The following is a 23,591-nucleotide window of genomic DNA, read 5'->3' as shown; positions in this document are numbered from 1 at the left end:
AAAAAATTAATAATCAAATTCGATGCGCTAGTTTGAGCGGCACAAAAAGCATCTCCTTTTCTTTCATTTGTACAATCCATCTTCTCATAATGTGTCTTAGCCATCCGAGCCCATGAATTCATCCCAATTGCCGCGTGTATTGATTTCCGGCAGAGCAGATTCCCAGTGTGTGTGTCGGCTTGCATGCTTGAGGAATTTAATTTAGACATCAAACATCTAATTTGATCTTTCGGGCCAATTTTGATGACTTTGTTGGTCGTTTCCATTGCACACCATCATAGTCTATAAGATGCTTTATGTTGGGCGCTTTTTTTGGCTTCTTTCATCTTCCTAAATTTCAGTATATAATTGATAATAATAGCAGGTTGTTTTCCCTCAGCGCGTCTCTTTTTCTCTCCTCTGCCACGCCAGCCATTGAAAATCTCTGGCCATTTTTCAAAGCAATTTTTAATCTTCTCACTCAGTTCTCATCTCTCTCAGTCAGCGGCCAGCAAACCAACAGCCAAAAAATTCAATTCTCCCCGCTCACCCAAAAATCATCATCATTTACTTCAACGCGGTACTTAAAACCATTTTTATTCACCCAAAATGATGTTGTGAAGGAAACGTGTGAGAGAAAAATCACCTAAATTTCTTCATCATTTATTGTTTCTCCGCTCTTCATCATTTTATTACTATACACACAGGGGTGAAATCCTTCACGTATTTTTATGTAATATAAAGACTCTATAATGACTTAATTTTATGCACTCTTCGAGCCTCCTTTGCCTTCCACTTTGACTCGCCATCGTGTGTGCTCATGTTGCTAAAGTGCCCTCCGCCGATCAAGTATTGTAATTTAGGAATATAAAATGAGAAAACGATCTGCAAAGTGTGATGAATAAACATTTACCTGCCTCTCTCCCACCATTCTTCACCCAATGCGCGCCAGCGTGTACATTTCGTCAATTTGCCGAACGATGCTCAATTGAATGGCGAAGGAAAACCACATCATTGATTATAATGAACGTGACGATAGTGAGGATTATTAAATAAAATGTAAAACAATTATGTGAAAATCAATTTCGATATTGATATTCCACTCAGTCTTCAGATGTGCGGCCAACAACATCGAGCCGCGATGGATAAAAAGCCAGCAAACATGATTTCTGCGGGACGGAAAAGCACCACGAGGGCAAATTGGCTGCAGAGATTCATCATGCATTTTCTGCGTGGCGAGGATTGCAATTAACATCGTTTGGTGTGAAAATAATTGCTGCCAAAGGGTTTAAAGATCACACATGGACATTACCAACACGAAGCACACATTTCATGGCAGAAACAATGCGAGAGCAAAAGAGGTGCTGTTCTGCTCAACCAAACTCATTTGCTGGCCGTGAAGGAAGCAATATTGGTGTTATGATTGAAGCCAAATTCCTGAGAAGAGACTCTGAAGGACGGCTGATATTTTCTCAAGCGACTGGAAGGTGATGACAAGTGACAAGGAGCAAATGCAGCAATTGCAATAAGAGAGCAAATGAAATGCTCAAGAAATATCACGAATGCAGATTTCCGCATGTTGTACGGGATCATATTAAATATATTATTTAAAATCAAAAATTCAGTTAAAAGTGACAAAATAATGTGATTTTGGCTTAGCTTTCGATCCTTGATTGCTAACTTTTTGCTCATAATTTTGTCTATAAATTTACAATTTTACTGTGAAAATTAGACCTTCCTATTGCATTAAATATGCCATATTTCTAAGAGCGAAAAATGATAAATCTGAATCCTGAAGCAAAGCCTAAAACAAATCCCAAAAATCAGCCTCCAACAAAACCATCCTGCTTTGCCAGATAATCAATTCGCTACAAAGTACCTTTCCACCGATGCTAATAATACCTTGCCTAAAAGTCGATTTACGGGTGCCTCTCAACTCTTTCTCAGGCCGAAGGTTTTCAAAAGAATGACCCCAATTAGAGGATGTGCCACTTTAGCTGCGGAATTCTGTGACGCCTCTTGTGAATACAAAAGGCGGAGTCCTCAGTGCGGCGTTCGGCACGAAATATGGTGATTGAAAAGCACAGGGTGAATCAATTTGTGGCGGAAAGCGAAATGACACAACCAGGCATCAAATTATCACTTTTCACCATCAGATTTGCATTGTGCAGTCATTATGGGATGTTTTAGTCGCTCATCTTCGCCATGTGAAAGACGCCAAAAGTGCCAAAAGGTGTTGATCAGGAGTCATTATTGAAGGGAATTTTCACGAGGCAATATTGCAGGTTTTCAATTCAATTTATACACCAACCACACATGAATTGCTGTGCAGTTTAATTAGATCACAATCGAGATTAATGGTGAGTTCATAGAGAGAAGTTTCCGGAATAATAACACTTATTAATAAACGATTATGCTCAGAAATCCCATGCAATTACAAGATGATTGCTCACAATGTTGAATTTCTAGATTCACATTGTTTGACTTCAGGATAATGATGTGCAGCCATAGAGAAAATGGAGTGATATTATAACACAAAAGTGTTTATGGTCTCGATTCTAATGACCGCTCAATGTTGAGTGTGATGAAGAAGGTAATTTGTCAGGTGCTCAAATTCGAAGACTCTTGATCTCATTTAAGGTTGGCTTGATTTTCTTGGAAAATTCACCCTGCGAAAACATCATATTAAAGAACATTTTGTGTAATGTTGGCAAAAAGCATAACTTGTCAACAAAATTACACATTATCTCGTGGTTGAATGAAGAGCGTCACGAAAACTCATCGCATACAGTAATAATAATGAGAAATAGGAAAAATGTGGTTAATGTATGTCCATTAAAAGAGCATAAATAATATCAATTTGAGCGGGGAAAATTATTTAAATGTCTTGTTTGGTTAACAAGACCACGAGAGAATGACAAAATGGCAATATTCTGATATATATCACTTAGCAAAAGCGTATCATATTATATGGCGAGAATAAACAAATTGCGTGAGGAATGGATATTTAAAGTCATCGATAAATTACAGGGTAGAATCGCGTAATAAATAATTATCGAGAGCAAGTTAATGTTATTTGAATAATGCAGTCTTTTTTACATTCTAGATAAAATTATATCTCTTTTGTGCGCCGCGGAGAACAAATTAGCCTCGCAAAGAGGTAATGAAGCTAAAAATGTGTTCTTGTGAATATTGCACAACAATAACAAATATATAGAGTGCGCATGAGGGTAGGAAAAACTTAAATTACAATCCACTTAAGTGATGTGAATATAACAATTAGCAAGTGTTATGTTTAAAGTGGAGAGACAACAAAAAAAATACAAAAAACAGCAACAAACCTCGGCAAAACATGATAAAAGAATAAATAATTTGAGAATGTGCGATGAAGAAGAGATTAAAAACGGAGGGGGGAAAGAAAAGAATAAAAGTGTCTTGTAATTATTAATAAATGCTGTAATCTCTTCTCGCCGCACACTCCAAGAAATGCCCATGAATTCCAGCAATCCGAGATGAAAAAGAAGGTGGATTGGAGAGAGAACATCTACACTTACAGTCAATTTTACGTTAAAAAATAATACTATCTGATCACGAGTGATTTATTACATTTAATAATAGAGCGCTAAACATAATTCTTACTGACCGTAATGGCCGAAATACAATAAGAAAATTAAATTAGTGTGGCGCGGTGAGGAATTGAGAGATTATAAAATTAACTCCGCGGAGTGTGAGAGGTTGGGTGTTGGTGCCTCTTTTTCAATCTTGTCCTTCTCCAGCGTCTCTCGCGCCTCCTCACCGCGGCCAAATCACTCCTTCGCCTCCTCTCTCGCTCATGGATATGTGCATGCAGAGTGGCTACCAAAGCTCCCTCCGCATGTGTTGCGCATGCAGACCCCAACAGCTCTTCCCTCCTCAGCGATCGTATGCTAACGCGCCCATATTCGCGCCGCGTTTGCTTATTGGATTGGGGCGGGAGTCAACGAGACAATACAGCTCCAGTGCGGTGCAAAACAGCGCGAAAATCCCACTGTACACATGCTAAGAGTGGAGCAATTTATGTACATACCTGGCGGATTGGGATGAGTAGGGAATCAGTCTTCTGGATGTGCAAATGTGTTATGTCCAACATCATAATTGAATGACTAATATATACATCTCCGGCCAGAGTCGCCACAGGAGACGCCGCTTTCACTCCAATCCGCCACCGATTCATCCACCATGCATCCTCAACTCGCTGCCCAATTACCCCGTGCATCAAGTGCACCCCCTAGAGTCCACTAATCACCTCCCCTGAGTGCGGTTCTGCGTGGTGAAATGCGCGAAACAGAGCTCAGCACTCGATGAAGTCGCGAGGAGGAGAAGAAGCTCGTAGCATTACTGGCAAGGATCACTTTGCCTTGAGGCACAAAATCAATTAATAAAAGTGGAAGATATACCTGATGGTGTTAGACGTTGCAGCACACACAATGGACTCGAGCCAACTTTGCATAATTTATTCACATTCGCACCATTCGCGAACCATCTGACCGTCAGTTTTCTGAATTTTAGATTAGATGCGCTGCCAAAAATAAACCAATATTGGCATATTTCTAACTCTAGCAGCAGCGAAATATTGATTAGATTGTTTATGGTTTGTTCAAATATGATTTTACACAAAAATAATAAAATGATTTGCATGACAATATAAAAGGAAAATGCATTCTTGGCACACGTTTAATTAATGCTTATTTTTTCACCCCAAATGCATGGCGGTTAGAATTTGAATTGTGAAAACGTTCTGCCAGCGAAAGGAAATTCAATGTCTTGGACAAAATACTTTTATTTAGCATAAGAAAGGCATCCGGAATATTTCCAGAATTTCTTTTAAACCAAAAACACACGAGAACTTTATCATTTTGAAGTCTTAATGGCGCTAAACAGGAGGAGAAGAAAATTATTCAAGCGGGTTAACATTTGCCCACTCGTATTAGGGATTCGAACTACACTCTGAAATTCTTTAAAATTAAAATAAAATCACGAAAATTGTGGCATTTTCGGCACCGAAAAACAGCGTTTGATCATCATAAATATATGCTATGAAAATGAGAAAAATTGTCATTATTGCTCACTTTCTGTATTCTATGATTAAATAGTAATTTTTGTGCAATAAATAAGCTCTCGCGCTAGAAGATCTCTAATAACCTTTGGACACAGCATAATTGAGTGTATATTTCGCAGAATTATTGATAGTTAAGTAGAAGAAGACATAAAAATCCGTCGTTTATGCATTTTACTGCCACCGTAGGGGACACCAATAAAACACATCGCGCATATCAGCCACTTTGAGCATCTCGCCAATTTTCGTCGAATTATGGGTAGAGAGAGTGATTTTTTAATAGATTTCCTCCCAGACGCCGTGTTCGCGTTGTGATCAAAGCCAAGAAAAATTAGCTTTTGCAAATGTGTGTGCATCATGATATATGAACTGCTCAATCACTGTGGACATGCTGGACGCGTAGAGAGCTTGATTGCGTCCTCATGTTTTGCAAATGAAGATCCACACGGAGCGTCGGGCGTCCCTGAGGATTCGTGGGCATGCGAAAAGGGATGGAGAATTGAATTTTGAAATTCTCCATTTATCCTCTGGACATTTTGGTGTGTGGTGCAAAAGGAGGATAAGAAGCGGGACGCGCGGAGTGAGAGCGAGTGAATGGTGTCGGTTGATAATCAAAGGTTATATTTTCGGGCTTATTAACTTCGGCGCAGCAGGGCTTCACACCTTCCATCTCCCGCTGGGCGTGGCGGCGCGTTTACCTGATTTGACATCATCATTGATCATTATTATTACTTTATTTATTTGACGTCCGAATCCACAATTTCCACACCAAGAGCAGCACTCCTTCCTCTCGCGAGAGCTCCCCTCATCGACGATGCGCTCACCGGCATAATTGTACTCCTCCTCGCGGACTGTCCGCCATCTCGCTCGCTCTCGCCATCCCAGATGCACATTGAATAACTGACACGTTTCTCTATATGGGAATAATTTCACGTAAGTTATTCTCCGCGGGCAGCAGGTTTCTTTTTGTTGAATTAACTACACGGCATTCAGCATTATTATTATACATATTTCATCGCTGAGAGACAATTTTATTGATTTTTTGCCCCTTTCCATTTCCCCTCTGCGCTCCGATATCTTTATTCAATTTGAAGAATCCCAATAAATTAAATTCATCCACACAAAACCCAATCACATTGGCATGCCACACAATAAAAGCCAACTCAATTCCCTCTTCTCGCACTACATTTTTCCACAAATCTCTCTGTCTCTCTTTACAATTTATACTAAACAGTGTTTTTTTCGAAACGGCCTCTGGATTCAGGTGTTGAGGAAGTTTGTCACCAAGTCCAGAAACTCATTGGGCTTCTGCACGTGCACCAAATGTCCGGCATTCGCAACAAACTCCAGTCGGGCTTGCGGAAAGCTCTGTTGAATCCTGGGCAGATCTTTGGGATTGATGTACTGAGAATCGGCGCCGCCGATGAAAAGCGTCGGTCCCGCGAATTTTCCCTCGAGCATTTCAGCGGGAAACTGAGCTATGGACGTTTCCACGTTATCCAGCAGTCCCTGAATGTTGAACCGCCACTGAAATCTATCAAACAAGGACCAGAAGATAGAATGTAGCTAATTTATGATCTGTCTAAATAGTCTTTTCGCCTTTCAACTCACCCAGATTCGTCTTTGTACAAGTTGAGCAGGATAAAATCCCTCGTCGCCTTGTCCGGCATGATGTCACTGATCTGCTCGTCCACCTGCTTCCTGGCCACGGACGGAGCGAGACTGGCGTCCAGGGAGATGCGCTGCAGCGTCTTCAGCAAGTCCTTCATGGCGTCCAAACTGCCGGCAAAGTGGACGCTGGAGAACGGAGAAATGTCCACAATCACCGCCGACTCCACCAGTTCTGGCTGTAGAGTTAAGGGATCGTCAGCCTGTGAGGCGAGCATTCGCCTGGGTCACTCACGTATCTCAGGGCGAAGCACATCATGCAGCGTCCTCCCATGCTGTGGCCCATCAGCGCCACTCTCTGCGCCCCCGGAATGCTCCTGATCAGCGCCCTGACATCCTCCGCCAAGTGGCTGTACGAGTGGTCAGGGGAGTGAGGACTCTGACCGTGGTTCCGGGCGTCCACTGAGAAGATCTGGCGACTGGGATTCAGCACTTGCGTGAGTCGTTTGCTGATTCCTCGCCAATTCTGTCGCGAGCCAAAGAGGCCGTGCATGATCAGGAGCGGAGCTCCGGTGGCGGTTTTGGGATCCTTGGGCAGATACTCATCATACGAGAGATTCACTGGATGCACTGAAGTGGAGAAATGCCGGGGAATCCGTTGAGATTTCGGCAAGATCTCAAACGCAGTCTTCACAAGTCGTGCCATGATAAATAAACTGAGAGGTTAGGGTGAGAAGTTCGCCTATTGAAGCGCAGAGGCGCTGTGCGGCAGATGAAACGCAGCTCAATTCAAATTTCGTACAAATTCGGCGAGTTTGAACTCAAAGAACTGCTGAGTTGTGAATTTTCTAGATAATCATGCATCGAGCGCATGAGACAGATGAAGAAATAACGAAGACGTTGTAAACATGTGTTCTGTCGTCTGTTATCAGCGGCACATTGGAGTGAAAGAAGGCGTCACATCGCCGAATTCGCTTGACCGGAGAAAAACATGTGTAAGAAAGCGTAAGAAGTCAAGAGAAGGAGTGATAAAAGACGAGATTTCATTCACTTGTCCATGCAATGACGAGCCACAGAATGTCAATCGCTGTGCAAGCGAGAAGAGTGTGAAATGGAGTTGAAATCGTTATCAAAATTCAACTGAATACTCATGAATTTATGACTCTCTTCGTTTGTTTATGGACGGAAAATCGAATCAATGCTCGCGATCGTGTTCCCGCCTTCGGTCGCGTCTGGGAAATTCTCTGTGTGATTGCGGAGTTTCCTCTAGTCAGTTGCTCACGAGAGACTTTCCACAGTGGAAGTGAGGATTTCCTTTCGCGCTGCATTTCTTGTGTGTGCCATCCGCGAAGAGCGGTTAAGTGCGCATTTCAGGGAGTGAAGGTGTTACACAAGAGTGTTTCTTTAAAAATTCCCTTATCACGCGTGTATAGATTGAACACGACTGACGGCGATAAGATTATGTGACAGACTGAATTGGATGTATAGGAATTTCTTTGGCGGCAATCAAATAAGCACGAAAAAAGTGGCTGTGTTTCTACAAATGGGATAAAGTGTAGCGCAATCCGGAGAACTCTCGCCTCTGGGTCGAGACAAGATCAAATTAGAGCCGTGGAAAACTCTTCAACGGTTTAACTAGTGTGAAAAGTGTATTGGAACACGTTGATGTAAATATTTACATAAATATTGAGGATTGGATTCTATTTTCATCGCACTTCTCATTAGCTGGCGTCTTTTATTCCTTTTTTCTCCTCTTAATACCATCCACCCTCCCACTTTCGCCTTTCCGCGATACAATATCGCGCCCAATTAACTAAACAAGCCGGCTGCGAATTAATTGCTCAATTCTGCGAAAATCCCAAAATGACGCCCGGACTCAGATGACTCGCTGGGATGACTGAGGACTAGATGAAACCATGGAATTACTTCTGGGACCGCCGCCCATCACAGCCTATCCCATCATCATCAGCCGCACCATCGACAATGATACAAGTGAGGAAAGACTTTCAACTGATCGATCGCACACTCTCACGCAGTGGCGTAGGAAAGAGGGTGTTAAATCTGCCTTTATTTGAGTATTTCGAGAATTTCTAAATTTCAAGCTTTTGAAAAGGGTCGCAGATGGCGCCACATGCAATAAAAATAGTTAAAAATGCACAAAATCACATGGACTCGCTCAATTGAATTGGAGTAGAATTTATGAGGAGTTTGAGCGATTTATGACTAATCAAATGTTGTTAACTCACCTACGGTTTTGTACACTCGACTGAATCCCACTTATGAAATATGTGCAATAGTTTTGAAACATCCATGTAAGGGTTTGAGCGCGTTTTGAATACGTTTTATTTATACCTTCTCGTCTTGAGTTTTTAATAATCGTCTCACATTTATTCACACCTTTCAAGAAATCCTCCTTGTCTTTTCAGCAATCAGTTCGGGCGGCCTGTTCGAAAACTACGCGGACTCGCTGCTGAAATTCGCCTCCGTGATGTGCATGATCTTTGCGCTGATCGGCATTCCTGGCAACTTAATAACCATCATTGCGCTGGCACGATGCAAAAAGGTAGAATGGGGTGTGATTAGTGAATTTTCCACCGTGCAAAAGAGTGGGAAATTCATCACATGAGAATTTTACAACTATTCTGAGCGTTGGAACATAAACAGGCGCACCGCAGAGTGTGAAATGGGAAAATAAAATACGAGAATATATAAACACAATGATTGGTGAATTGGAAAAGGCGTCCTGCAGGCAGTGAGAAAGTGATTTCCATTGTATCAAGTGAATATGCAAAAGTAATTCACTCTCTGTGCCAAATCAATTAGGTTTTATGGGGGGAAAATGTCTGAGGTCATGAAATATTTCTGGGCACTGAATTCTCTTGCTTTTGGGATTTAGGAGCATAAAATTCGCCAGAAGAATGTCACTTGAAAGGCTAATTTGGATGTGCGATTGCGTGTTTGTTTACAAACATAGGCGGAAAACGCTTCTGCAGTCGCGCTTGAGAAGCATGTGGTTATTGTCGATGCACTCTCTTGTGCTCTAACCTCGGATCACTTGACTGTATTTGATTGCATTGAGCCAGAGCAATTGGCAGAGAAGGACTCTTGTGTATATTTTCACACAAGAAAGTCAACATTAAACATGAGTTACTGAATGACTCAATCAATTTTCCAACTAGCTAAAGCACGGGAAATAATTGAACAAACGTGTTGATTCTGAGCAAGACTTCTGATAAGGAATTCTGCATTTGATTCACTGATATTGACAGACAGTTAAGTGGATTTCGTGTAATTCAACTGAATCATGAGAGTTGATTTATAATAATCTGAATATGATTTTCAAAAAAATTCCTTGCTAAATTCAAATTGCTTTATCTTAAATTTACTCATTTATAAAGTAAAGAAAAATCATGGTAAAAATTTAGTCAAGGTTTGCGTCTACGATATCAAGAATTCAAGAATTCTCAAATAATTTGAATAATACCAGTGAAACATGATTCCATTCTTGTAGGTGCGCAACGCAACAGCTCTCTTTGTGATAAACCTCTCGTGTTCCGATCTCCTCTTCTGCTGCTTCAATCTTCCGCTGGCCGCCAGCACTTTCTGGCAGCGCGACTGGACGCACGGCGACATCCTGTGCGAGCTCTTCCCCTTGGCGCGCTACGGCCTGCTGGCCGTGTCGCTCTTCACCATCCTAGCCATCACCATCAATCGCTACGTTATGATCGTGCACCCGCGCATCTACCCGCGCATCTATCGGCGCAAGTTCCTCGCGCTCATGATCGCCGGCACGTGGACGCTCTCCTTCTGCGCCCTCATCCCCACGTGGATGGGCGCGTGGGGGCGCTTCGGGCTGGATGTCAGCATCGGTAGCTGCACCATTCTACGCGATGCCAATGGCAACTCGCCCAAGGAGTTCCTCTTCAGCGTGGCCTTCGCGCTGCCCTGCATCTTCATCGTGATGTGCTACGCCCGGATATTCTTCATCGTGCGCAAGGCGGCTGTGCAGTCGCACGGAGGCGCGGACGCGCGGAAGGACTCCGTGCGCTCGCGTGGATCGCGCAGGAGAAACTCACGCCGAAAACCCGCCCATCCGGAGCCGCTGCCGCAAAATGGCGCGGAGCCCTTCGTGAAATTCGACAATCCCGAGATTAGATTCATGGACAGCACCAGCATTGGCTCCGGCCAGGAGGCCGCGGAGAACGGCCAAGTGGCGCCGCAGGCGGACGAAGATTCGGACGCGTGCAGCGTGAAGGAAGAGCGTGTGCAAAATCACGCCGCGCAGAGCCATCTTGAGAACAACAACACGTCCAACGCGAGCATTCTGTATCGCGGCCGCATGACGGTGCGAGACAAGAGGCTGCTGAAGATGATCCTCGTGATCTTCAGCGCCTTCCTCATCTGCTACCTGCCCATCACCATCACGAAGATCTTCAAGGGCGCCACGGAGATCCATGGTTTCAACATCAGCGGCTACCTGCTCATCTACATGACCACCTGCATCAACCCCATCATCTACGCCGTCATGTCCTCGGAGTACCGCCGCGCCTACTGGGGCCTCATCATGTGCGACAGGCAGCAGCAGAACTCCGCCTGAGACACACTGTAAGAAGTGCACAATAAAGAGTTATCCTCGTTAAATTAATCTATTTACTCTTCCTTCACGCTTTCCCAAGACAGATTGAGATGATTCACAATTGCGCCACGCTAAGCAAGCATCCAAAAATCAAAAGATTCCTCCGGTCGTGAGTTAGCGAAATTTCATTTAAATTATATCCTTGATTGATCTACCCTAAAAAGCTCCCAAATCCGAACGTCTGCTTAATACTATCCCAATAGTAGCGCTTCCAGTTGTTCCGCGTCACTTCCTCCTCGGCCGCTGGGACGCCGGTTTGCGTCAGCGTCAGCACTGTGTGGTCATCCATCTCCTCGATCTTCATCAGCACCGTGGAAAAGTGTCCCTCCGGCCACTGCTTCAGTCGCCACGTCTGCCTGATGAGCTCACTGGGCACCAATTCTTGGAATTTGCCGCTCACGTTGCCGCCAAAGTAAGCAAAGCTGCAACAAGACAAACACAAGACAGATTAATATCTAACGTGTCACTTCGTCTGTAATACAAAGTGATAAATGATAAAAATGCGATGATTTATTGTGGAATAGGGAAATGTTGGGCTATTCAGAACAGTGAATTTGGCATTTTGATATAATTATTATTGAAAATATGTGATGCTTTTACTTCAGATAATCTTCAGAGATCCAAGATTGCTCTTCTTAAAGACAATGGAAAAAGCTTTGAAACAATGAAATGTAAAAATCATATTAGTCCCTCTTCCCCTACTTTTCAATTGACTATTAAAGATATAATTCCCTCATCATTTTGTGCTAGAGTGGCTAGAACTAAAGAAAAAGGTCAAAATCTACAAATCACTGTTCGAAATTGCCCCGCTTCTCCTTAGGAATACTCTTGAGAATCACTTTTCGCTGTCTCTTATGTTAAGAGACGGCGAATGTTCTGGTAATTTCCTTAACCTACAAAATTGCTATGGGAAAATGGGGGAAAACTCAGATGGCCGTTCTTGAAATTTTCATGAGAAATTCAATCAACGAACATTCATCACAATGTGATTCTCTTGGGACTCTGGAAAGTGGGATGAAAGCGGGAAGATTTACTCACTCTCCGCCTTTGACTGGGTCCATCTTCACGTGTGCTCTGGTGAATGCCGTGACCATTTCCACGCGCGTGAGAGCATCGTACAGGGCGTTCGCCTGGCACTGGAACCGCTCGGACGCTGTGATGGTGACCACGTCGATTTTGTGCCCTCCCGAAGCCTTGGAGTGCTGCGAACTGACGACCGGATCGATGGTGATCTTCTTGTTGAAGCCACTCTTGATGTTGGACACGCCGTCGGGCTTGGCGGGCGGCGCGCTGCCGTCCTTCTTCGGCAGGATCATGCCCTTGGAGAACTCCTCACGCAGCTCACGCACGTACACGCCCAGGAGCTCCCGCACCTTGTCTCTGCCCACATTGTACAGGAACTCCTTGAGGCGCTCGGACACCTCGTTGCTCTCGTCCACGGTCACCTGCACGTCGATGTCCGCGAGATCGTTCTCCTCCGACAGGTTGGGAATGGTGAGCTTTCCGGTGCCTGGCGTGTCCTCGCCGGGCAGCACGCCCTGCCACTTGACCACGATGTTCCACTCGTAGAAGAAGATGAGCTTGCCCTTGCGGTTGTTGGCCGACGATTCGCCCTCCAGCTTCTCCACCTCCGTCACGGACACCAGCGCGCCGCCCTCGTCCACCACAAAGTCCAGCAGTAGCGCCCGCAGTTTCTCCTTGGACCACGGCGTGGCGTTCTTCTCTGTCCAGTGCCAGTTGTTCACATTCGTGGCGTCCGGGCGCTCCTCCACGATCCACCGCGGGTCTCCTTCGCCCCACTTGGCCATGGCGCCGTCACTAGGTTAGATTCCCGAGGTGTTCACACGTTTCTCAGCACGATGGCCAGAGACTTCCGCGACTCTTGCTGCCCTCACACCGATTCTCCGCTCCTTTGGGGTGTTCTGCGCTGCCTCACCGGATATCACACACGCTAGAGTGCCAGAGAAGATGAAAATGGGGGTGAACACGAGTGTTACTTCACTGAAAAATGCACTGGAACTGAATGTTCTCGATTTCTTACTCGACTGTCAAATCGTGAAACTTAAACATGTTGCATTAAACATGAATTAAACATCGCGAAAAATGTCTGGAAAAGGCATGAAAAATATACAAATACAGATCCTTTTTGTTAATATTCTGAGAATAACTGCCAAGTGCAAAATTTTTTCTTGACAAAGGAACGGTGCCAAAGTTTTTCTCATTGAAATTTCGGCTCACGTGAGATAATTGATTGGCATGAGAAATCTCCCACCCAAAATCGGGTCATTCTGCGCGGCTGAAGACACTGTACTAACAGATGGCGCTATCGGCGGTGCGACGAATTTGCAGCGAATTCCTGGAAATTCATCGAATTTGTGAGGTCAATCGGAGAGTTTCGGTGTTTTGGGCCGAAGTTTTGTTTACACTTTTCGCCGGCACAATTCTTGCTGTGTTCTCACGCTTTCCGCACGCCAAAATGGAAATCGACCGTGAGATTTTCGACGCTGTGTACAAGCTGCTGGAAGCCCAGGGACTGACGCAGCAGTGGAAGGCGCAGATTCGGTCAGAAGTGATCAATACGATAGAGAATGAGCAGAAAATCGGGGCAGACGCCGAGGCGCCCACGCCAAAGAACTACCAGAGACTGAGGAAACTGTACAGGAATCCCGCGGCCAGGCTCACCTTCCATCTGATCTTCGAGCTGCTGGACAACCTGTCGCTGACCTACACGGAGTCCGTGCTGAAAGCCGAGACGGATCTCGAGGACTCCCTCAAGTCCAGGAGCGATTTGTTGGACGCCTTTGAGGATCTGAGCGAAGAGGAGGACTTGCCGGTGCTGGTGCAGCTCGTGCGGAAGCACATGCGCGAGGGAAGCAGTCAGGAAGGTAGTCAGATGTATGAATCGGAGACTTTCGTGAATTCCGGCCAGGAAAGTGTCTCCAAAACGCCGGAGAGGACGCTCGAGGAGAGCCAGCCGAACGACACTTACGTGGTGACAACGCCGACAGTCAGCCAGGAAGAGGAAATCCCAGAGGAGCAGCCAGAATCCTCCCAGAGCAGTGGGAAATGAGTGTTTTTGGGACATTTTGCATATATATTTTGTATTTTATTCTGTGCAAGAAATAAAATGTCTGGACAGCTCCTGGAAGTCTTCCAACGGCGAAATTCTATGTTTCCCGCGTCCAGGGTGGGGGGAAAGCTGTGGGAATGCTGTCAGTCAGGCCAAAAGAAGCTGTGACTCGTTAAAAAACATAAACACTTGTTGCATAAACAACGCGTCGGTCGCGGCTTGGACACTTTTGTGCTGTTTTAATGGTGAAATAATTGGTGAACAGTGTCAAAGACTAGATAAACGATTGATTGATTGTTTGAGGTGTAATGTAATGTGTTTTTGAAGAGTGTATTTGGATGCAAGACCTTGTTTTTCCGTGAGAATTCTTCGGCCGCCAATCAACACAATGGTGAGTTGGTTTGCTTGCACACAAAAAAACGCCAAGGCGAAATGCCAAAGAACTTTGTGCAGTGCTCAAAATTGAGATGCTGCGATAAATGCAAAATTGCTATTGTAATCACAGAATTTATATTTCCTCAAAATTAAGAATGACTCAAGGTAAAAATGTCATTTCCATGAATTACTATATATTCTGCTGTTCTCACGAAAAACGCGGCGAGTTTCAATAGTAAAACTTGTTTTGGACTCTGTTATTTATAAGGTCAAGAATTATTTGAGATCTTGGGAGAAATTTTCTCTGGCATTCCCACAAAATCAAAGGCTTTTCTTCTGGTGAAAATGCGAAAAAAGCGTGGTTTTTCACATGCTTTTTGTAACCTGAGATCTTCCAAATGGTGGCAACTGTTGGTGTTTCCGGATTGTTGCTTCTTCGCTGCCGCAGAAGATCGATATTTGCCATTTTGTAGGGCTTCTGCAGGTCAATAGAAAGCCCAGCGTCTCGTCATTTGATCCCTAGCTGCAAAGAGAGAGAGCATTGATCAGGCGATCGTGAAACTGTGCTGGATTCATCGGAGTGACAATGGCGCGCTATCTTGCAGATGTTCTTCGCTCGTTCCTCATTCTCGTCATCTCAACTTCAGACATGCAAAGAAGCGGAGGAAGAGAGAGAGCGAGAGATAATGTATTCATTTGCCGCAAAACGGCACAAGAGTCTTAAATCGGACAAATGAATTTGAATACAGCGTCGAAATGCAGACGAAGGGAAGCAAGATGACACTCGCGGACCCTTGAATTTTCATATTCTCCATTGACTCTTTTCGCTCTTGAGCGAGTCTTGTGGCGAAATTGTGGCAGAATTTCTGCCACAAGAGGCGGAGTTTTGCCTCCCACTTTCAGGTTACGCGAAAAACCCTAAAATATAGGGGAGAATATGGCTTTTCTGAGCAACTGCGTTTCATTGATTATATTAAATCATTAGAAGGTAACAAAACTTTATATTATCTGTTTATTTCTGTGCTAAAATGTAGAATATACAGACATTTCTACACGAAAAACACATGAAAAGTGCACTTCTAGAATATAAATCAATAGATTATGGTTGATTGTCGGTGTTTTTCGCTCATTTTTGCTAGCTTTCAATGCTTTGATGATGTTTAATCTGTTTGTAAATTGATTCTTTTTCAATATTTTTGGTCATATATATTAAGCCGAACTAATTGGGGATGTATTTAAGTACCTTTTTACACCATTCACAATTTGCATATAAAAATATCATTTGGCATAAGTGTATATTGAAATAATAATCAATGGAAATTCAACGTATTCCTGGAATTTGTCAACAGTATTTGCATAATCTGCTGCACAGCTGAATGCCGTGAAAAAAAGAACAGGTATGAAGATAGAAAGAATGCACCATCAAATGACAGAAATTTCAATAAAAATATATTTTGTATTGGGAAATTTTGAGGAATTTTTATGAATTCATATTGCATCTTTTATCAGCGATTCCTGCTGGGGAAAACCTGCTGTCGCGGTGAATTTTCATTGAATATTTTGGTTTCATCCTCTTGTGTATAAAAGAGAGTAACACGCTCTCTATTGCCTGTTGGGGATGTTTTTGATGGCTCTTTCTGATTTTTTGCAAATATTTCGGACATTTTCCATACAATTTGGAGCAACTTTGTCTCTTTGCGCTGAAAATTGTAAATCACAGAGCGTCTGAAGTTGCAGATGAAGCCACATATTGGGTGTAGAGAATATAATTCCACATTAGCTTGCATGTTTCGAGTGTGAGTCTTTAAGTGCTTGTGACGTTGAGGAAATAATGGCGCGAAAGTGCATTGACTGTCTTCGTGTGCTGTGAAGAACTTCACTATATCCTCTTATGAGTTTATTCTCTTCTGCGCTCTTCTTTTTTCTTCCCTCCGCCGACCATTCAGCATTTGAGTTCGTCTTGTATTGAGAAGCGTGTATCGCCGAGAATCAATAAATGGTGCGAAAATGGTGAAGAAATGGGTGCTAAGTAAGAGTCAATCTGTGATTCTTTTCCCATGTTCTCCCAAGTGCAATTCATCGGAAGAGCGCTTATCTCTTTCACCGATAGTGAAAAAAAGTACACTCTTGAAAAACTAGTAAAATGCAATTAACCACATTGCGCAAGAGTGGCAATTTATCAGAACACCGACAAGTTTATGTTGACAATATTCTGGAGTTTGAGATACTCTGTCTTTGAGGTGCACCCAAGACCGGTTTCACCCAATGCTTTTATCATCGCGAGTCCGCGCGATATCGCGTCTCTGTGTATTTCGATCGGGAGGAAAAAATCCGTGCCATAATTGCACACACGGCGAAGAGACGAAATAAAAAAGGAGGCAAAAGCCAGCAACTTTCGTCATTTGCCGTTATTCAATTAGCGTCTTTCCACACAGCGCGATTCTCAGTTTAGCACGGAAAAAAGAGTGCGCCCAATTTAATCATTATAGGCTCAATTTCAATTCACAGAAAACATCCAACTTTTACTCTATAATGCGCGATCACTGAGAAGCACTGCGAGCATTGAGTGAAAAAAACAGGCATTGAAAGGGGAATCGAATAGATTTCAAAAGTGGAGCGAACGAAATGGGTGGAGAGGAAAACAAACCAATTAGCGTCTTTGATTAAATTTGAATGCTACACGAGATTTGTGAAGTAAGAATTGAAATTAACATTGAATTGTCACAAAAGTGTTCGTAAGTCATCTTCGAATTGTGATGAAATTCTGTCGTGTCACTGTGAAAATGATAGTTTGAAGGCGGTGAAACGAGATACAAAAAGAGTTGGAAGGGAATTTTTGATGATGATGCAAAAAAACATTAAAAATAAATTGAAATTCTTGTTAAATAAAGCAAATGTGACAAAAAGACTTAAAAAGTTTATCAAAAATACTTTTTATTGCATTTTAAAATAGATTGTTAAAAAAAGCCAAAAATTTAAATACGAATTCATTATTTGAGCGGGGAAAAATCAGAAATAATTAATTGGATGCATAATTAAATTTCTAGGTAAAATATTTGAAATAAATTAACTTTATTTTCATGTTTTTGAGTATTACTTAATTATTTTCTGTCATTTTCTGTATGATATGTATTATATCAATTTATTTTAACGTTGACTCATTAACTTTCTTCCTGTGAGGGTAAATGAATGACATTTATAATTAAACCCTGGATACTTAACTCTATATAAATTCAAAGAGTGAATAATGCAAATTTAAAGCAGATAAATAACCGAATGACCTACTTAAGATGGTGTTATGGGAAATTAGAACGTGTTCTTTGAAACATACGAAAGGGTGTAACATTCAAAAAGCCACATAATTCTGCATCTCGTGTTTCGAGTGGGTGGTTTTGCTGTTTTAGTGAGTTTCAACAAATGTTTAGCGTCAGTCCCAAGTGACAATACAAACTTTCTGCCAATGCTGGACAATCCAATGCGGAAATATCCCACATGAAGCAGCCATTTGAAGGCATATTCCGTCACTGAATGCGACGCCACAAGCGATGAAATATAAACACTTGACAGTGATTCTTTGACTCTGGGAGAATTAATTTGATTCTGACATACAGAATGTGAGGCAGAAAAAGAAATCATTTCACAGACTTAAATTGCAAATTCGTGCTTGAAGCGTGAAAAATGTCGATTGGCACAACCATAAATGGACACAAAATGACTCACATTTCGCACTGTTGCGACGCCTTCAGAGAGGGATGATTTTGCATGTGAAAAATGCCAAAGTCGTCACTGATATTGTTAATATTTGGAAGAAATTCTTATCTTCGCTACACTGAGACAGACAGTTTTGGTGTTCTGTGAATTCTTCACGCTCAAGAGTAAATGCAAAATGTGTGGTTAGCATGAGAATCACATCATGACAAAGTGCTCTGCACATCGTGAAATCCTGTACGCAAAGAGTCTGAAGAGAGAATGGATATTGAATTAACATTTTATTCACTCATGAAGTTCTTCGTCTCATGCAATGAACATTTGTGTTTCGGTGCCCAAACACACATTTAAATACTAATTTATTTCATGTGTCTCGTATGGCGATTTGTGTTTGTAAACAAAAACATCTTCCAATATCGATTAGCAGTATCTGAGGATAAATCAGTGATTATGAGGACTAAGAAGATTTCGCACAATCAAGGACCGTCTTATTCAAATTACACTATAAGTAATAAATATTGGAAGTTGGTTCTTTTATCCTTGGATTATTGAATATTCTTTCTGTGAGAATAAAAGACATTCCTATTGATTATTTTCATAATATCTATGTTGTTAAATATCCCAAGACGAGTCTATCATAAGCTATTGCATGTATTCATTCTGGGTAAAATATTGTTTTTAAGAGTGTCCAATAAAGAACACTTCAACAAGTGAATCTTACACAGAATCTACATTGAAAGTCATTTGGACTGTTCAATTGCGTTATAAATTAAATTGTGGTGAAGCTAATAGAGTGGATGGTTCTTTCATGAATTCAGGGAATCAATGACGGGGGGTCTTTTAAGAGTTCTCCTAATCGAGAATGGCGTTCAAATGGTGTTGATGAGAGGCGTTAACCCCTCAAGAGCCAATTGTGTGTGTGTGTGTGTGGATGTGTATATTGTGGCGTTTTGTGGTGTTGTAATCTCCGGGCGAAATCTCTGTTCATTGCGTCCGAGTTAAATTCAATGGTGGTTAGCCCATTAATGCTGAAGATTGATGGATTTTGGGGTCACGAGACTCCTTCGCACGCCAGTGTCTTATTTCAATTGTAATTTAGTCGTTGTGCGCGAAGAAAGGAAAACGAGATGACTTTCCCTCTTAATTTTTCTGCGCTTCTCTCTCCCCAATTGAAGTCAATTAACGCATTATGCCTCCCATTCTTCACTGGGTAAATCCAGTTTGATGATGGACAGAGATTCACTCGCTGCAACTGCATATTGCAAGACTTCATTTTGGATTAGTTCCAGATTATGGCTTAGCAATATGATTCAGTTTTGAATCACTGCAATTGGCCGATGAACACAAAAATCGACGAAAAACTTTTATCATCTTCCCAGTATCCAATGAGTGAATGTTGTGGGAATAGGAATTCTGTGAAATTCACTTTTTGCATGCTTTATCAAAGTTTATCTCCTGGGGTCACAATGTCTGTTGACTTCAATCTTATTGAATCTGTGCCAAAAGAGACTCCACAAATGCGACGTATTCAAACATGATCCTAAATTGAGTTTGGCGTAGAAATTGGATGTGAATGTGTGTAAAATATCATGTCATATTTTCTGAACATGTCTGTCTATATACAAGGGTGCGTGTCGAGAAACCATCTGTTTCCCCTGAAATGCATCATCCCCTAAAATGCAGCACAAAGTGAAATGAATGAGGGATGAAGAGCATTTACTTCCATCGTTCATTTCGTGAGGCTTCGATCTCGTTTGTCTGCGTTACTCCATCATTTCTGCGCCCTCAATTTCCACAAGGTTGCATCTGGTTGGGATGGTTTTAAGTGATTTAATTCACCAGAAAATATACCAATAACATTTTGTTGGTCTCATGCAAGAGTGCAGCTTCGAAGATGTGATACGAAGACATATTTCCTGTCAATTACTTCCTTTTGCTACTGCTTTATCATCATATTTCTGCACAGGACGTGCGACTAATAAATTCATATCAAACTCGTTGTGGCTCATGGCTTCATATTTGATGTTTCTCGGAAATATTTGATGTCCATATGCACATACTTCCCCCTTTTCTGGTCTATTTAGAACACAGTGTTGTTAAACATGGTAAACAAATTATATAATTTTGTAAATTTGCAAACTTTTGTGAGTGCTTAATGAAAATTGAGGAAATATTGATCATGCAAAAGCGCTCACTTAAGAATTATAATTCAATTGGACGCATGCGATGAAAGGTAATTAAGCATGATATGTATTTTACATCTTTTGCGCGTGTGTTTTTTTTCTTGTTGTTACAAATTCCACAGATTAGTGTAACTTGTTTCAGCGCATTTTAAATTTCTTTGATTTTTTTTCATCATCTAATAAGACGCTTGTTTGTCTCACCTCTTCATCTCTTTGTCAACACACTTCCTCTTTTACACGCCATACTCTTGATGGTGAAGATGACTTTCTTCCCATTCACGTATTAATTGAAGGAATAGGAAAAAAACTATAAGTGTAAACTAATATTTACAAGTGATTCTCAGTAGCAAAAAAAGAAGAAGTCTTTTTGATGAACTGATGTTCAATTTCAATTAACGACCACTTGGTAAGATGGTTGGGTAAATATTTATTTTGATATTAGAATATACAATAAACATTAGGCAGGCTGTTTGGAATCAAGGCATCAATTGAATGCAGTGAATGTGTGACGATGGAGGAAAAAAAGAGAGTTTACTCAATCCATGCATTCTCTATTTTTCCTCCGAAATTCTTCAGATGTGGTTCGATAAATTATGTAATTTAGCACTGCAGACAAAATTGGCGTGAGCCGCAATAATGTTTCAGAGTGAAAGTGAAATTTAATAGGAGAGGAAAATAATATGGTCAGTGTGCAACTGTGAGCAGTGAATTACCATTGAAAATGTGGAGCACAACTCGTGGTTGTGGGAGCTTCGCTTGCTGCATGTCTTATCACTTCTCCTCGTGGGTTTTGCATTGTCAACCGCGAGTAATTTGACACACGTGACACATAATTAAGCAAGTAAATTAGTTGGAAAATTGCTTGTCTTCTGAAACCGCGCGTTTCTTGTGCTCTTTCAGTTTTTTTTCTTTATTTCTTACTTCACACTCAACATTGCGCTAAGAGGTGATAAAAAGAAAATGTGATTTCAGCTGTGTGCCTATTTGTAGAGCATTCGCAGATGTTGCTATCGAACGGAATGATAAAAGTGATTCAGATCAATTGGAAAGGTGTGACTTTTTATCAACGAGAAATGAGGTTTTGGATTTTGGCAGAAGTTTCAAGAGTATTTCTGCTTGTTATCTGGATATTTTTGATTTTGAAATAATTTGAGAATTTAATTTGTCGCAGAATTGCTGATCAATGGAGCGGAAAAGCATTAATTGACTGTCTTTCTGTACACAATTTCAGTCTTCATTACAATTTACCATTTATTCAATTCAATCGCCAAGCTTAAGTGTGCATTAATATTTCACACTTTACACCCCAAGAGAATTGATGATAAAGAAAATATGATTTTCTCTATATGTAGTCTTGAGTGGCGAACTTTGCAATAATCCACACTGTCACACTTGGTGCTTAATGCGACTTCACGGGTGTAAATAGAGTATAATTGCTGAGCGGAATCATTTTAGACGTAAAAAATAGTCGAGTGGAACTCATACAGTCGCAGAGCGCCTCATTCATTACTGTTCAACCATACGAACATCACTACAGCGTTGTGCTGCCACACTCGTGTTGTGTGGTAATTTACTCAGTTGGTCAGAATAGCTCAAATGCTGTGGACGTGTCGGAGGGTGTTTCGATGTGCGATTCCGTCTCCCCTCGCTGTCTCGTGTGTCTGTGAAAGGGGTGGTTGTGATGTGGTGTTTTGACTGAAGGGTGGTGTGATGCCAGCAAGACAAGAGAGTGTGTGAAGAAATCCAGTGCCAAAGACTCTTTGGATACCCACTTTTTTTTGGATTAATACCAGTGTAATTTATCGCATGTTCCTGTAACACTATCAACGCTCTACTGTTTGCTAGAATTGCCAAAGAGCGCGAGGTAAATCTACGCAAAAGTGTGCTTATGTCTCTGATTTTGTATGGTTTTTGCATCCTTGGAAAATTCTGTCCGACCAAATATATTTTGGCTGAAGTGATGATTGTGTCTTTGGAGCAGTTTTATTGTTCTGAAATGTTTATCGTTCTCTCCTTTTTTCTTCCCCTTCTCTGCACACTAATTCAAAAGTAATTTCACATGTCGTGATATTTGTTTAATTGACAAAAAGCCGCGCGAGCAGTAAAAAAAAACCGCGTGTAATTCCTTGGCTCCAGCAACAATTTGTTATCCCACTGTTCATAGTGCAAATATTCAACCTCCGGCGACCTTGATTTTCAATATTGCGTAATGTTCTGACACTCTCTCAAGACTTTGGAGAAGAAGAGAAGAAGAAAAAATTGAAAAATTGCGCGAATCCAGGCTATGAGAGTCATACAATTTCTGTATCTCACAATTTTTACTCGGCAAGGCAATTATTTAGTGATAATAACCCGATGGGGCATCACATATGATTGCGCAACGTCTCAGCCAGAATGTGCGATTGAAGTGGGGAAGTTTTTATTTATATTGAAAAATGCCACAACAGTCCGAGATGAGTTTGGTTGGTGTGTTGTGACGAGGCTTCTTTTTCCATTTTACCTCCAAAATTAATTACCCTCACATCCAAACTGCCGTTATTTATGAGTGATGCTGGATTTTTTCGTTCATACAATGTGCATTGGAGCGCGGCACCGAAAAATCAGGCACAATCTCACAATTAATCTCGGACTGTTCTTGCCATGCTTTTAAAGTCATTTTACGTGTGCGACAAACTTGTTGACTTTCAAATTACCACAGCCACGAGAGCATTCTTGCGCCTAAACTCAATTTGCATTTTATTCAAGTCACTTTTCGTCTTAAATATGATGTGAATATGCTCTTGAGTGAAGAAGGAGTGGTGTGTAATGTGAATGCCCCTTTGCAGCTCCTCTGGCGCTCTGATATGCTGCCGAAGTGCGCGGGTATTTAAATTTGAAACAAATGGAGTAGAATTAAAGCTGTCGCGGTATAAATTTGTCCACTAAAGCGTGTGAGGT

At 41.8% G+C, this 23,591-nt stretch overlaps 4 protein-coding genes across 19 annotated transcripts in view; 2 read left to right on the top strand and 2 right to left on the bottom strand.

The window, feature by feature from the left end:
- Positions 1–6,124: 6,124 nt before the first annotated feature.
- Positions 6,125–7,403, bottom strand: LOC132266040 (protein ABHD11). Its single transcript, XM_059766868.1, has 3 exons — positions 6,978–7,403; positions 6,686–6,921; positions 6,125–6,608 (listed from the first exon to the last, which is right to left on the bottom strand). Exons 1-3 carry the CDS (start codon positions 7,386–7,388, stop codon positions 6,335–6,337), a joined length of 921 nt encoding a protein of 306 aa, XP_059622851.1. The 5' UTR covers positions 7,389–7,403; the 3' UTR covers positions 6,125–6,334.
- Positions 7,404–7,911: 508 nt separating this feature from the next.
- Positions 7,912–11,313, top strand: LOC132255363 (G-protein coupled receptor moody). Its single transcript, XM_059751362.1, has 3 exons — positions 7,912–8,674; positions 9,109–9,245; positions 10,194–11,313. The coding sequence occupies exons 1-3, from the start codon at positions 8,599–8,601 to the stop codon at positions 11,277–11,279; spliced, it is 1,299 nt and encodes a 432-aa protein (XP_059607345.1). The 5' UTR covers positions 7,912–8,598; the 3' UTR covers positions 11,280–11,313.
- LOC132255365 (activator of 90 kDa heat shock protein ATPase homolog 1) lies at positions 11,310–13,367 on the bottom strand. Its single transcript, XM_059751363.1, has 2 exons — positions 12,357–13,367; positions 11,310–11,740 (listed from the first exon to the last, which is right to left on the bottom strand). Exons 1-2 carry the CDS (start codon positions 13,124–13,126, stop codon positions 11,470–11,472), a joined length of 1,041 nt encoding a protein of 346 aa, XP_059607346.1. The 5' UTR covers positions 13,127–13,367; the 3' UTR covers positions 11,310–11,469.
- A 1,240-nt stretch (positions 13,368–14,607) lies between these two features.
- LOC132256385 (coiled-coil domain-containing protein AGAP005037) overlaps positions 14,608–23,591 on the top strand; it is a 65,912-nt gene continuing 56,928 nt past the window's right edge. For 15 of the 16 annotated variants that reach the window (XM_059752767.1, XM_059752757.1, XM_059752766.1 and 12 more), the window contains exon 1: positions 22,237–22,518. The gene's annotated coding sequence lies outside the window, so the exon portion shown is untranslated. Of the gene's footprint in view, positions 14,780–22,236; positions 22,519–23,591 lie in introns of those variants that run through there. The other variant, XM_059752756.1, reaches the window with a different exon arrangement.

Source organism: Phlebotomus argentipes, unplaced genomic scaffold (genome assembly GCF_947086385.1).
Source record: "Phlebotomus argentipes unplaced genomic scaffold, Phlebotomus argentipes genome assembly contig_5, whole genome shotgun sequence".
NCBI classification, from domain to species: domain Eukaryota; kingdom Metazoa; phylum Arthropoda; class Insecta; order Diptera; family Psychodidae; genus Phlebotomus; species Phlebotomus argentipes.
Note: the sequence above shows the minus strand (reverse complement) of the source record. Positions and strands in the feature narration are given on the sequence as shown.